The sequence below is a fragment of the Dendropsophus ebraccatus genome, chromosome 1, assembly GCF_027789765.1.
Source record: "Dendropsophus ebraccatus isolate aDenEbr1 chromosome 1, aDenEbr1.pat, whole genome shotgun sequence".
Taxonomy (NCBI): Eukaryota; Metazoa; Chordata; class Amphibia; order Anura; family Hylidae; genus Dendropsophus; species Dendropsophus ebraccatus.
The window spans coordinates 10,324,415-10,340,055 of record NC_091454.1 but is presented as its reverse complement, the minus strand read 5'-3'; the positions used below and the strand labels follow the sequence as shown (position 1 = coordinate 10,340,055).

At 41.6% G+C, this 15,641-nt stretch overlaps 1 protein-coding gene across 3 annotated transcripts in view; it reads right to left on the bottom strand.

The window, feature by feature from the left end:
• AGBL3 (AGBL carboxypeptidase 3) overlaps positions 1 to 15,641 on the bottom strand; it is a 70,328-nt gene that overhangs the window by 39,400 nt on the left and 15,287 nt on the right. For all 3 annotated transcript variants that reach the window (XM_069951912.1, XM_069951916.1, XM_069951922.1), the window contains exon 4: positions 1 to 135. In XM_069951912.1, the coding sequence (XP_069808013.1) occupies positions 1 to 135 (135 nt within the window). The remainder of the gene's footprint in view (positions 136 to 15,641) is intronic.

The following is a 15,641-nucleotide window of genomic DNA, read 5'->3' as shown; positions in this document are numbered from 1 at the left end:
GTAGTTGGTAGAAGCTGTTTGAGGATACACCGTAGAGGTCCCGTGGCTCCCGGAGCCGTGCCACTTTCCTTCCTGAGTGGTATTCATACACAATCTGGTTGGTCTTCTGGGCATATAGGTATAAGGGTGGATTACCTGGAGGAAAAGTTCGAAATTTTCAGAGCATTAACCCCAAACCTGTGCAGAATAGAAAAAGACTAAATATTGTGTCCTTTAGGCTCTTCAAAATCCTAGAACCCTAGAACATCTAGTCTAGTCTACTCTGACCGAACCCTAGGTGACTGGTGGGGTGTGATCTATGAAATGATAATCAACAGCCATATGTCCCCAACAGAATAAAATTGGTGGTCATCCCTAGTAGGGCTATTGTAGGACTATTGTAAGAGACAACTCCTTAAATCATCCATAGCGTTGTAGGTGAAATTGGATTGTTCAAGCTCCAACTACTTGGTAGAATGGTTGAGTCTAATCCCTTGCTCTTCCATTAAAGCACGTTCATCGTGAGGTTGACAATCTAGCAAGTGATGGATCCAAGTGTTCTGACTCCCACAGATCCAACACTTACTAAAAGGGTTCTGTAGAACTGACCATTAGCGGTCTATCCCAAGGACAGAATCCACCAATGTTTAACTGGTGGGGACCTGACCTCCAAAACAACCATATGTCACATCAAATTAAAGGGACACAACCTTAGTAATACACTCAGGTTTTGCCCACATAAACAATGAAGGCAATTCACCACTCACGGGATACCCATAGCCTCTTCATTGTGCCTCACTGGCTTCCCCGATAATACACTGATTAAACACAGATCAACATTTACGTCCCAGAGAACCCCTTTAACGCATGAAATACCCCTTTAAATGAGTCAGTATGGCAGGTAATGGCTTTATGCAAAGTGCTTCCATTAATTTCCTCGGTAGGGGAGCACGGTATTGACCCTTCTCTTGTCTTCTTCTACCTCTGCTGGCTTTTCGCCTTCTCCGCAGCCCATCAATATGCTGACTTACTGTAAGGCCGGGAAGCTACTTTGCTCCTGAACATTTACATTAACCCGTTTTCATTTTGAAATGGCAGAACATTACTTTGCGTCTCATTGAATCCTGAAGAGTCCGGACTCTGCGGCCATTAAGGTGTCACTTTGTGATATTTCAAAGCTCGGTTTTAGTAGCTGTAACAGGAAAGCTACAAAAATTGCTGAGAAGCTGAATAATTTGTCTTTTGACACTTTGGGCGAAAACACGCGGCGCGCTGTCACTAGGTGCGCGGTGTTAGCTGCCGCCGCTGTCATGGCTTGGAGATACTGTCGTCCTTCTGACTACAGCTTCTAATTAAAGGGAATCAATTATTTAAAGGTTTAGATGTTTGTTCACAATCAAAATGAAATGAGGTCGACAACAATGGAGATGGGAGAATTGGCTTTAGGATAGGATTAGATTTAAAGGGCAGTTATACTTTTGCCGCCATGTTTGTAATAAAAATGAAGCAACTCTGCAAGTGGCCTTGTCTTAAAATCAGACTTATGTGTCTCTATGGTAACAGACAACAAACAAACCCTGTGTAGTCTGATTATTGTGGATCACATGTGAGAACAAAGGGGTCAGACGGTGAAGGGGTCAGACGGTGACATTCCATCATGCCCGACCACTAGCTCCAGTCGCAGGAGAGCCCCATAGACTTTGTACTGATGGCGGGTTCAGTATTGGGTCCCTTAGGGGATTATCGCGTTCTGTGTATTTGCGGCCAACGTTAGAAAAATCGTTCGTGTGTCATTGATCTAGATCTGAACATAAAATCATAGTTAATCGTTCGCTGTAATTCCACATTCGTTTGCTCAAGTTCTGCACTTTTTCACTAATCGTTCAGTGTAATTGCACATTGTTCATTGTTTTGCTGGGATCACAGTAAACGATCGCAATAACGATCGCAATAACGATCGTAACTAACGACTAACGATAAACAATCTCGTTTGCGATAGTTTATCGTTAGTTGTTAATCGTTAAAAATCGCTTGGCCGCTCAGCCAATCACAGGCTGGGACCGCCGCGGCCTGTGATTAGCTGAGCGGCCTATCAGCTGACAGGCTGCTGTGAAGCTAGAGCGCACGAGGGACCCAAGGAGAAGCGGACGGCAGGAGCAGACCTGGAACGTGGATGGGTAATGGATATCGTCAGTCGCCGCCGGTGCACCGCTATTACATGCAGCTCTGCGCGGTCGGCGCCCGACAAAAGTAGGTTCTAACCTATATCAACGATCAGCCGATGATCGTTGTCATCGGCTGATCGTTGCATTTATTAAACGGAGCGATAATCGGCCGAATCGGGCCAATTCGGCCGATTATCGTTCCGTGTAATAGTACCGTAACTCGGCTTTATCTACCCCCTATTCTATTGTCTGTAGTATCTACAGAGTCAGAGGAAATAGATTAACATATAATTACAGGATCTGACTACACAGGGTTTGTTTGTAGTCTGTAGTCTTGTAGTTTGTAGTACAGTAGATTGAACCACGTCTTTTCCACATGTAGCCACATGGGGCATCCGTCAGGAGCACTGCCTGCCCCCAATCTGGCCCGCTCCATTCATTATAAATAGAAAAGGGTGGATCAGTTCAATGGGGGCAGGCAGTGATACAAATCCCCCCCCCCTTCTAATTGTCTCAGCAGACCATAAAGCAAAAGACTAACTGCATCGGAGCGGCACAGAGGATTCATAGGGCATAACTAAGAGATCCCGAAATCCCAGCTTAAAGGAGCTGCAGGCGGCTTCATTACTTCTCTATAGAGCCGCTGAAGAGAGTCAAAAGCTACATTTGCAAAAGGCAAAAGTGTGATAACTCCTTTTTACCTTTGGTGGTGCTGTAGGAGAATGAATCACTTTAAGGCTGACCCTAACAGAAAGTGACCACCCATTTAGACTGGGTTCACACACAGTATTTTGGTGTTTGGAACTTATTGTGCTTCAAAGCATTTTACCAAACTGTATGTGTGCACCCAGAAGGAGGACCAACAAATACTGCGGGGGTGTAGTGTAGCCACCCTGCTGTGATCCATCGTCAGGAGACTGTTTTGGTTACCACACAGAATCTTGTGAGAGTCCGTCACATATCAGATTAGTAATCAGAGATTTAGAGATTGTTGTGTGCGAGGGACACTCAAGTGATTTAGCAATGTAAACACTCAGAGGCGCAAACATGACGCCAAGGCGGCAGGATACCGTTACCAAGCCGAACAGGAGTCAATTGTTTCAGTCAAGTATTTCTGTAAATCTACTTAGGTTCTCCTCTACGTTTTCTTGATTATAGGTCTTAAAGGGGAAAAACCTCACAAAAGTAATCTTCGAACCAAGTCCTATATCAGGTGTACTGGAGTGTGTAAGCTCAGGCCTCACCCAATTTCCATAACTGAAGACCATCAAAACTCCTTAAAGGGGTTTTCCGGCAAAGGTTAAGAATTTATACTGTGCCAGGGCCTAGTTCTAGTTCCTCTTTTGTTCCCATTCAGCTTCTTCTTGAAGCAGGACCTGCCTCCTCAGCCTATCGCTGGTCAGGACAGGACACTGATGTGGCCTCTGATTGGCTGGGCAAGCAGGTCCTGCTCCTTGTAAAAAGATCAGGGGGCTGGACTGAGCCAAACAGGAGCCGGGGGGGACTGGGGCTATGTGAGTATACTTTTTTTCTATTTTGTAAGGAGCCCAGCGAAATAGTATTTTTTAGTCTGAGGCTGGAGTACCCCTTTAAGATCACATACACCTTAGATACGTGCAGGCCAAATGCACCTAGTTGCAGGAAAGCAGCTAATTATCTAAAGGCAGGGATGGGGAACCTACAGCAAAACTAAAACTCCCATCATGCCTGAGTAGCCAAAGCCCAATAAGCTTGCAGGTGTTCTCAATGGTGATATAAAAAAAAAAAAAAACATTGGCCATTTGACATTGTACATGCTTGATCCTTCTCTTTCCTGACATGTGACATGGTTGGCCCAGGGGGCATAAAACTATCTACTAGTCAGGGGGGCGGATCGGTCTCTTTAAGTAGAAAACTGAAAACATATTTTCTAGATTAAAAAAAAAAAAAACTTCCCATGATCCTCCCTTGGGAGGCGTAATTCTGCGACAGCAGGCGCGCTTCATATCTATGCGGCAAATGTTCTGATTTTACGGCCGTTATTCACCGCCGCGCCTCCTGGGAATCGGTAATAATAAGGAGAAGCCCTCGTCTGATTAACATCACCGGCTTTTTAATTAAAGGCGCTTTCATTTAGTTGGGTTTTTTTTTTTCCTCCGGATTCGGGAGTTTTTAATGAGATGACTTTTATATTCTGCTGATTTAGACGCCGCTTGGAGATGGCGGCCGGGATGGATGGAAATGGAGCGTATCCGCATCTGTTTACTCTGCTGTCTCCCTCCGCTCATAATTGTGATGTATTTACAGAAAACTTCCGCATCGGATGAGCCGCAATCTCTTCAAACATCATTTACCCTTAAAAAAAATTTGAGTTAATGTAAAGTCCTTGAGTCGTCCTGAGTCGTGAAGTTGTGTCATAAAACTCTTCAGCTGTTTAGGTGTAACCCAGCTTTCCCAGTCTCCTGAGCGGTCAGGTAGGCCCCATCCCTCCTATAGCAGTACACTCCTGCTTGTATCGTTGTATATGAGGTGAGTACACCGGGATACAAGAGCACCCAGGGTGGAGCCGCAGGCTACGTCTGACTTATGGATGAATACAAGGTCTCACTTTAATGTCTTCACTGAGAAATAAAACTGACTTCAGTGTAATGTGCGGAGGATCCCGGCTCAGCTACGTCTGATTACAGACCATTATCTCCCCCCGGCAGAGCGTTCCCCATCAGCTATACTGGTAATAGAGAGAGAGAGAGAGAGAGAGAGGACGACTGCAACATACATAACAGGCTGAGCCCATACTGCTATATATATATGTGTCTATCTATCCGTTCTATCTATCTATCTAGCTAAATTTTGTATTAACACTGTGTATGTACTGTACATACCCTCTTTGATATTATGTCACTTCACATGCGCAATAGAGAGACTTTTTATAACTATTTTTCACTGATTACTTGATTGATTCACCAATGATGTGTGCACATATATACCTCAGATTGAGATTTTATATTCACTTACTTGAGAAAGGATCCTATTGAAGGATCTGAAACGTTGCTGTGTTATCCATGAACCAATAAATCACCATTTCTGCACTATTCCGGAGTGCTGCAGTCAGATAGATATTTCCAAATAGCAATATATCTATCTCCTATCTATCTATCTATCTATCTATCTATCTATCTATCTATCTATCTATCTATCTCCTATCTCCTATCTATCTATCTATCTATCTATCTATCTCCTATCTATCTATCTCCTATCTATCTATCTATCTATTATCTATCTATCTATCTATCTATCTATCTATCTATCCCCTATCTATCTATCTCCTATCTATCTATCTCCTATCTATCTATCTATCTATCTATCTATCTATCTATCTATCTATCTATCTCCTATCTATCTATCTATCTATCTATCTATCTATCTATCTATCTATCTATCTATATATCTCCTATCTATCTCCTATCTATCTATCTATCTATCTCCTATCTATCTATCTATCATCTATCTATCTATCTATCTATCTCCTATCTATCTATCTATCTCCTATCTATTATCTATCTATCTATCTATCTATCTATCTATCTCCTATCTATCTATCTATCTATCTATCTATCTCCTATCTATCTATCTATCTATCTATCTATCTCCTATCTATCTATCTATCTATCTATCTATCTATCTCCTATCTATCTATCTATCTATCTCCTATCTATTATCTATCTATCTCCTATCTATCTATCTATCTATCTATCTATCTATCTATCTATCTATCTATCTATCTATCTATCTATCTATCTCCTATCTATCTATCTATATCTATCTATCTATCTATCTATCTCCTATCTATCTATCTATCTATCTAAAAGGGAAAGGACGCTGCACTCGGAGGATTATAGGTGAGTATCAGGTGCCAGCAGTGTGCTAGGGATCTCCAGTACACAAATATCCAAATAGAAAGTACCGCGGCACACCGTTGTAGAAGTGAAAAAAATAAAGTGGTTTATTCAATCCATACAGCAGATAATGCGACGTTTCAGTCTCTACACTGAGACCTTTCTCAAGCAAGTGAACACATCTCATTACACACGTGTTATATAGTGATAGTTTCAATACATCAATAAAAAGTCAATTAGTATAAAAGTGATAAATACAGTGCAAAAATATTCATGGTAAGGTTAAACATATGAGCTTGTCATCAGAACATACATGTTTAACAAAAGTGTTACAAAATATCAGTTGAATAAAAGCGTGTACAGTGTATATTTGTGCTAATCATTAAATAATGAACATACAGAGCAGCTGGGGAACTCACCGCGCGTCATCAGTACAGAAGTAAACAACTGTTAAACATCCATGTGCGTGAGAGACCATAATGGGAGGTGGAACGCACGCCAGAATGAATCGCATTGCTCAATGGAACGCATACGCGCATGCACAATGGTCACAGTCGTGGAAGGCAAAATGTGTGTCATGTGACCAGTGACGCGCAATGCACGCCCTGTCGGGAGCGGACCAATCCTGAGTGTTTAGCTCTGGATGTCCAGAGCTAGACACTCAAGACTGGTCCGCTCCCGACAGGGCGTGCATTGCGCGTCACTGGTCACATGAGACACATGTTCTGATGACAAGCTCATATGTTTAACCTTACCATGAATATTTTTGCACTGTATTTATCACTTTTATACTAATTGACTTTTTATTGATGTATTGAAACTATCACTATATAACACGTGTGTAATGAGATGTGTTCACTTGCTTGAGAAAGGTCTCAGTGTAGAGACTGAAACGTCGCATTATCTGCTGTATGGATTGAATAAACCACTTTAATTTTTTCACTTCTACAACGGTGTGCCGCGGTACTTTCTATTTGGATATCTATCTATCTATCTATCTATCTATCTCCTATCAATCTATCTATCTATCTATCTATCTCCTATCTATCTCCTATCTATCTATCTCCTATCTATCTATCTATCTCCTATCTATCTATCTATCTATCATCTATCTATCTATCTATCTATCTATCTCCTATCTATCTATCTATCTATCTATCTCCTATCTATCTATCTCCTATCTATCTATCTATCTCCTATCTATCTATCTCCTATCTATCTATCTCCTATCTATAAATCTATCTATCTATCTTCTATCTATCTATCTCCTATCTATCTATCTATCTATCTATCTCCTATCTATCTATCTATCTATCTATCTATCTCCTATCTATCTATCTATCTCCTATCTATCTATCTCCTATCTATCTATCTCCTATCTATCTATCTCCTATCTATAAATCTATCTATCTATCTTCTATCTATCTATCTCCTATCTATCTATCTATCTATCTATCTATCTATCTATCTATCTATCTATCTCCTATCTATCTATCTATCTATCTATCTCCTATCTATCTATCTATCTCCTATCTATCTATCTATCTATCTATCTATCTATCTATCTATCCCCTATCTATCTATCTATCTATCTATCTATCTATCTATCATCTATCTATCTATCTATCTATCTATCTATCTATCTATCTCCTATCTATCTATCTATCTATCTCCTATCTATCTATCTATCTCCTATCTATCTATCTCCTATCTATCTATCTATCTCCTATCTATCTATCTCCATCCTGCTGCAGATATCTCCATCCTGCGCTCAGCATTGTGTGCTGGTGTCAGGAGGTGTCTGAAAGCACTCTCATTTTTGTCATTCTCCGCTATGTAATTCAGCGTCACTCTATAGCAGTCAACATCATATATATCTGTGCATCCCATTGGGGGGGGGGGGGGGGGGTAATTACCATTTTAAGCGATTTTCTATATTATTTGTTCCGTCTCGGACTCTTATTTTCGACGCCCACCAAACGCATTTGTAATAAAAAAAAAAGTAATTATGAGTAAATCACAGTCATTTTCTTTCCCTTTGTGATAATCCATTTTAATTACTGTCACATAACGTCTAACAGTGTCTGGATGTGCACCTTGAAGAGTGCGGCGCGTACAGTACCGAACAGGTGTTTGCTCACCCCGCGCCTCCATAAATAATGTAGATGCACATTTAATCAGCCGAGCGCCAATACCGGGATTTTACAGCCGTCCACCCTCACTAAATCTTGCATTCAGGTCGTCGATTCCGCCGGAGTGCGCGGCTCTCTTAGATTCGCGCCTAATTGATAGTCCGCGAGGATATAATGTTATCTCTGTCAAAGCTATTGAAATGCAACACCTACGCTGAGACAAATAAATCACCCCATCCTTTAACGGAGAGAGGCAAATGAGTAGTACATTACGGAGCAGAAAAGACCATTAATCACCGCGCCAAACAATAAATAAGAGCGCTGCATCCATCAATCTCCGACGCCTCTCCGCTCCTATTACACGCATGTGGCCTCCCGGAAATCGCCCTATAAAAATAATGGGAACAAAAAGGAAAAAAAATTAAGTCGTTTTGGAAATAAATAAATTGGAATACATTTTTCTCTCCGTGCGAACCGCGACTCGACCCATTTTTTATATTATTTTGCAAAAGATTCTTGATTTATTTTGTTGCAGCTTGCGCTGGAGTGGATGGTTATGTGCTGGTACAGGGAGAGGTGCGGCTATGGGAGGGGCAGGTAGGGCCGGCTCCAGGTGAGACTTGCTGGACTTCTGTGATTGTTTCCACATTGTGTTCTTTCACTGCTTTCCTGTTGGTCGTCTCTCTATTGTTCTTCTGTGCCAGGTGATTATTGTCAGCTGTGTTGAAAGCAAAGAACAGCAGAGGAGCACGGCTCATGGGCTGAAGGATAGCAGCACCTTCCTCTCTTGTTGTCAGTTCCTGTCCACCTCCTTGTTTATGTATATATCGTGTACCTGTGCTGCTGTCCTGTTGGATGTCTCTGCTTATGAACATGCAGAAGTAGGTGTGAGAGTCCGAGGCGGCGGATGGGACAAGTGGTGCTCTGGGGGGTCGAGGAAGTCCCTCATGCTCCAAAGGATTTCACCAAAACTGCAGGACTTACAAGCTTCAGACCAGCGCTGGTAAGAGGAGGTAACTGCAGGATCCTGCTAATAGTTTTCCTTTAATGGTAGTGACGGCAGCAAGAAAGCTCCTGAGCTCCTGAGAAGGCGGGTAGCAGGACCCTCCTCTCTCATTGTTGGAGAGTGTCAGAACAAGGGGCGAATCATGGGACTTGTAGGATCTGGCAGCGTGCGTGGACCAGAGGTCGGGCAACTATAGAGAAGTTCTGAAGAGGAGTGCAGGTGCCGTGCTGTGGAGTGATTTCTGGTGCAATGTGTCATGTTGCTCCTGGTAAGTATAATCCATGCAAAAAAAAATTTTTTTTGGTCTAGAACAGAAATCTTCTTTAAGTCATTTTTTTTTGGAGCACCAGACAACCCCTTTAAGAAAACCCAAGTGTAATAAATGACATATAATTGCTAGGGGCCGAAATAGAGATTGTGTACTAGGGGCCCAGGTGCTGTACACTAAGCTTTTGGTTTGATGCCCCTAGGAGGTAGCTGACAAATGACCCAAGTGTTTTTATACAAAAATTCCCAATACAAAGAACCCATTTCCCATAGCTTAGTTTATATTAGGGTAACACTAGGGCAAGTCCTACATAATTTTACTTGGCTTGGCAGCAGCCTCCTGGCATTGGTGGCTAAAGTTCTGTTTGTTGATACTGTTGCAGGGTCGACACGCTCAAATGATGTCATTTTTTTTATTGAGAGTGCGAGATGCATGCCCTCTCACCCGAGTGTGCTAAAAAAGTGTAGTGTGCCACACAAAAAAGTGCACAAGGATGCGGTCTATTGCAAGCCCACTATGAAAAGAGATGAGCCCCCAACATACCAACTTCCCTTACAGGTCAGAAGGTACCTACAAAGGTCCGGGATAAATGTCCTCTCTCTGACGAAGCTAGAGGGGACCAGTACTGCTTACATATCCCACCTGAGCGGCAACACAAGTGTTCAACGTACCACAAACTTTCAATCAAAAGGTGGTATCTCCCGAAGGGGACCCGGAAGTGTCGGGAAGTCAGGAACACAGATGGTAACACATACCTTCCTTAGACCTTCAGGAGAGACATCCCAAAGGGGAAAAGTGAAGGTACAGCGACAAAAAAGGATAAATAAATCAGATGTGCGCCGTGTACAACCGCCCGGACATCTTGCAGGATCAATAAAAATTTCTCATAGTGACCAGCAGCCAAAAGGTTGGGACACTGGAAGAGTGCGCTTGAAGGGTGATAGTGAAGAGGGCTCCCACCCCCTATGAGTTATGACTCCTGTGGTCACCACCCTGAAGGCACTTCGGCACCTGAGCTCTCTACCCCCCGGAAACCCATCCAATGGGTCATAGTATCTTGCCATCATACATTACTGATCGGTGGGAATCTGGCTGCTAGGACTCCTATTAATCCAGCCACAGAAATCCGAGACCTCCGCAGGACTCATTTTTTATTTTATTTTATGGAGAATATCTCTTTTAACAACAGTGAAGCTACTGAGAAAAATGTTCTGCAAGCGTTCCTATTAATCTGATTGCCCTTTGTGGCGGTACAAGTGTCCTACATCCATACATTGCTACCTTCTAATGCCTGCCGAGCCGTTTTGTGCTCTCGTAGTTGCCCGAGAAATCTCTTTACAAAAGAGCGGCCCTCCGGGTCACAGGATGGATAATTGCCGGAGTGACCATGCGGCTTTAGAGGATTGATCAGACAAAGAGACATCTGAAGGCAGAACGAACCTTTCCACTCGGAGGTTTGAAGCCTCCATGTAGGGGTTTTGTTCCAGTTATGGATATTAAGGGAAGCCGTAGCTTACAGTCATTATATCCCGGCTACAAAGCCTTGTATGATATAAAGCAGCTAGGAGGAACCAGTGTTATACAGGACGAGCCCGTAGTGATGTGATTACTGGAATATATAACTGGCATGAAGAGTCACCAGCAGCTCAGAACAACCCCGCAGGACACCGCACCGCCAAACACTCAAAGAGCTCCAGAATATTACCGGATAAAAGAGGAGAAGTCCGGGAGAACCAACTCTAGTGTACATAGGGGGCATTATTATAGTAGTTATATTCCTGTATACAGGAGCAGTATTATAGTAGTTATATTCCTGTATATAGGGGGCAGTATTATAGTAGTTATATTCCTGTATATAGGAGCAGTATTATAGTAGTTATATTCTTGTATATAGGGGGGAGTATTATAGTAGTTATATTCCTGTATATAGGAGCAGTATTATAGTAGTTATATTCCTGTATATAGGAGCAGTATTATAGTAGTTATATTCCTGTATATAGGAGCAGTATTATAGTAGTTATATTCCTGTATATAGGAGCAGTATTATAGTAGTTATATTCCTGTATATAGGAGCAGTAATATAGTAGTTATATTCCTGTATATAGGAGCAGTATTATAGTAGTTATATTCTTGTATATAGGAGCAGTATTATAGTAGTATATTCCTGTATATAGGAGCAGTATTATAGTAGTTATATTCTTGTATATAGGGGCAGTATTATAGTAGTTATGGTAGCAGCTATGGTAAGTGTAATACCATATCCATACTTGTGTCGTTTGGGGGCAGCCTTCCCCGCCGGTGGTGCTGGCTGGGTTTTGGTGGGGCTTTTTGGGTCTGGTCCTGTGACATTGAGGTTGCAGGGCCGTTCCATGGCCTCCCTTCCCTGCACGTGCACGCTTTGCGGGGTTGGCGGTCGCTGACCGACACGGTGTGGAGTTAGCGTAGGGACCCGTGTGGACCAGAGGACCTGCGCGGTGGTACACGGGGCAATATGGCTTGATCAATTCATATACAGACACTCTGGTGTTGATTTTTAATATAGGCCTAGCGGCATTAGTATCAGCCATAGATGGGATGTGCAGCCGTTCCATTCTCTCCAGTTCGTATTATTATAGTAGTTATATTCCTGTATATAGGAACAGTATTATAGTAGTTCTATTCTTGTATATAGGAGCAGTATTATAGTAGTTATATTCTTGTATATAGGAGCAGTATTATAGTAGTTATATTCCTGTATATAGGGGGGTATTATAGTAGTTATATTCCTGTATATAGGAGCAGTATTATAGTAGTTATATTCTTGTATATAGAAGCAGTATTATAGTAGTTATATTCCTGTATATAGGGGGGTATTATAGTAGTTATATTCCTGTATATAGGAGCAGTATTATAGTAGTTATATTCTTGTATATAGGAGCAGTATTATAGTAGTAATATTCCTGTATATATTCGTTATATTCGTGTTTTTGCACTCCTCCTGGTGAGACCCACATGACCGCAATTAGCAGGAGACACCTGAGTGCACATGGTTTTAATCCCTCCTGTTTTTTCCCATTCTGTCTGTAGCAGCTATGGTGAGTGCAATACCTCATCCAGACTTGTGCTGCTTGGGGGCGACCTTCTCCGCCGGCGGTGCTGGCCGGGTTCTGGTGTGGTGTTTTTGGGTCTGGTCCTGTGACATGGGGGTCGCAGGGCCGTCCCATGGCCCCCGTTCCCTGGCTGTGCACGCCTGCGGGGTTGGTGGCCACTGACTGGCACGGTGTGGACTTAGTGTAGGGACCCATGTGTATCAGATACCGGCACGAGGTACATGGGGCAGTATGGCTTGATCAATTCATAAACAAAATTCTGATGTGTTTTTTATTTAGCCAAGCGGCACTAGTATCAGCCATAGGTGTGAGGTGCAGCACTCTGTTTCTTCCCTGAACCGCATTATAGTAGTTATATTCTTGTATATAGGAGCAGTATTATAGTATATATATTCCTGTATATAGGGGGCAGTATTATAGTAGTTATATTCCTGTATATAGGAGCAGTATTATAGTAGTTATATTCCTGTATATAGGGAGCAGTATTATAGTAGTTATATTCCTGTATATAGGAGCAGTATTATAGTAGTTATATTCCTGTATATAGGAGCAGTATTATAGTAGTTATATTCCTGTATATAGGAGCAGTAATATAGTAGTTATATTCCTGTATATAGGAGCAGTATTATAGTAGTTATATTCCTGTATATAGGAGCAGTATTATAGTAGTTATATCCCTGTATATAGGAGCAGTATTATAGTAGTTATATTCTTGTATATAGGAGCAGTATTATAGTAGTTATATTCCTGTATATAGGGGCAGTATTATAGTAGTTATATTCTTGTATATAGGAGCAGTATTATAGTAGTTATATTCCTGTATATAGGAGGCAGTACTATAGTAGTTATATTCCTGTATATAGGAGCAGTATTATAGTAGTTATGTTCCTGTATATAGGAGCAGTATTATAGTAGATATATCCCTGTATATAGGAGCAGTATTATAGTAGTTATATTCTTGTACTTAGGGGCAGTATTATAGTAGTTATATCCCTGTATATAGGGGCAGTATTATAGAAGTTATATTCTTATACATAGGGAACAGATTTATAGTAGTTTGATAAGATGAAAAACCCCTTTAAGACTGGTAAGGCTATGAAGGGCAAATATATTACACATTGCTTTTAGTGAGTCACTGTTGATGTCTTTGAAATAAACTTTTAGAAGTAATATGAAATGTAAAGAGGATTCTTCACAATGACAGCGGAGGGCACGCAATGTTCAGCATTGGATAATAATCCTGGAAAGAATGGCTCGTTCCGTTGTGTTCTATTTGTGTACTTTGTGTTGTCGTCCTTGATATCGTAGTGGTCAAGGCTGCAGGCTTTACACACAGGAATGCTTCGTACACAGCGGATGCAGAGTTTCTATTACGGTAGAGCATCGCGGGAGGAGAGAGCGGCTGCTTGCGGTTCGCATTTTCTTGACGAATTGTTTAAAAATAGGTCACTAGGGAGAATGTTCATAAAATATTCACACTACTAATCACGCCGGGCCACCGCCGCTGCTCTATACGGCATGGGAGGACGCAGCTGATCCGGCCCAGAAATCCAATGCATTAAGCAAAAGAGGCTAACGGAGAGAAGGTCAATATTCTAAAAGTGGCTGTCTCATCATATTGTAGCTATTCAGGATAGCAGCAAAGATTGGCTAGACAGTCCCTTAAAGAAGCATTGCAGGTTGGTTTTACCCATATGATGCACACTCACTCTCACTAGTCCTGCAGCGCCATCTGTTTAATTCCAGCACAGCTGCATCTGTGACATGTGATTACCAGCCTGACCCACAGAAAATCACAGTGTTTAACATGTCAGAAGAAGTGGTCTCTCCTGGGTCAGCTGACATCCTGTGAACTACAGGATGACATCATCACCTCTCAGATCTCTTCTAAATGCTTTAAGACTCTACAGGAGATTCCACCCCTTCTCTATGCAAAGCCAGAGCCTTTATGGACAGCATTAGAAAATCCCTTCAGTGGGAAAGTACAGACCAGATATGGCGGAAAACCCAAACCGGCCACATCAGCTAAAACAGGTGAAGGACAAGCCATACACAGGAGCCTTTACATTATTCACTATAAAGAAAGAAAAAATTGGGAGTGCTCCTTTAAATGAACTCATTTGAAGGAATGGTCATCTAAGTGGGATGGAAGCAACAGAAATATTTGTGTACAATATATGCCTAATAATATCCTATGAATACAGTACTGATCGGACGCAGCTGGAGGCACACCACCGAACAAGTAAATCCAATGACTATTGATTAATCCAATGATGGACTCTTAATATTTTCTTTCCTTCTCTTACCCAAGCAGACCGACCAAGACCGTGATGATGAAGTCACAATATCTATTTACTGTATCACATCCCCGCTGCCTGAACCAACGTCTCCGGAATATAGAAGTGCCACACACCGTCCCCAATGAATATAAATGTGCTACACACTGGGTAGCCTGACTATAATCGTGTTCTTCACAATGCTTCTGTATATAATGGTCTTCTATATACAGTGTCTCTGAATATAACGGTGTTCTTCACAATGCTTCTGTATACAATGGTCTTCTATATACAGTGCCTCTGAATATAACTGTGTTCTTCACAATGCTTCTGTATACAATGGTCTTCTATATACAGTGCCTCTGAATATAACTGTGTTCTTCACAATGCTTCTGTATACAATGGTGTTCTATATACAGTGTCTCTGAATATAACTGTGTTCTTCACAATGCTTCTGTATACAATGGTCTTCTATATACAGTGCCTCTGAATATAATGGTGTTCTTCACAATGCTTCTGTATACAATGGTGTTCTATATACAGTGCCTCTGAATATAATGGTGTTCTTCACAACGCCCTGTATATAATGGTCTTCTATATACAGTGTCTCTGAATATAACTGTGTTCTTCACAATGCTTCTGTATACAATGGTCTTCTATATACAGTGCCTCTGAATATAATGGTGTTCTTCACAATGCTTCTGTATACAATGGTGTTCTATATACAGTGTCTCTGAATATAACTGTGTTCTTCACAATGCTTCTGTATACAATGGTCTTCTATATACAGTGCCTCTGAATATAACTGTGTTCTTCACAATGCTTCTGTATACAATGGTGTTCTATATACA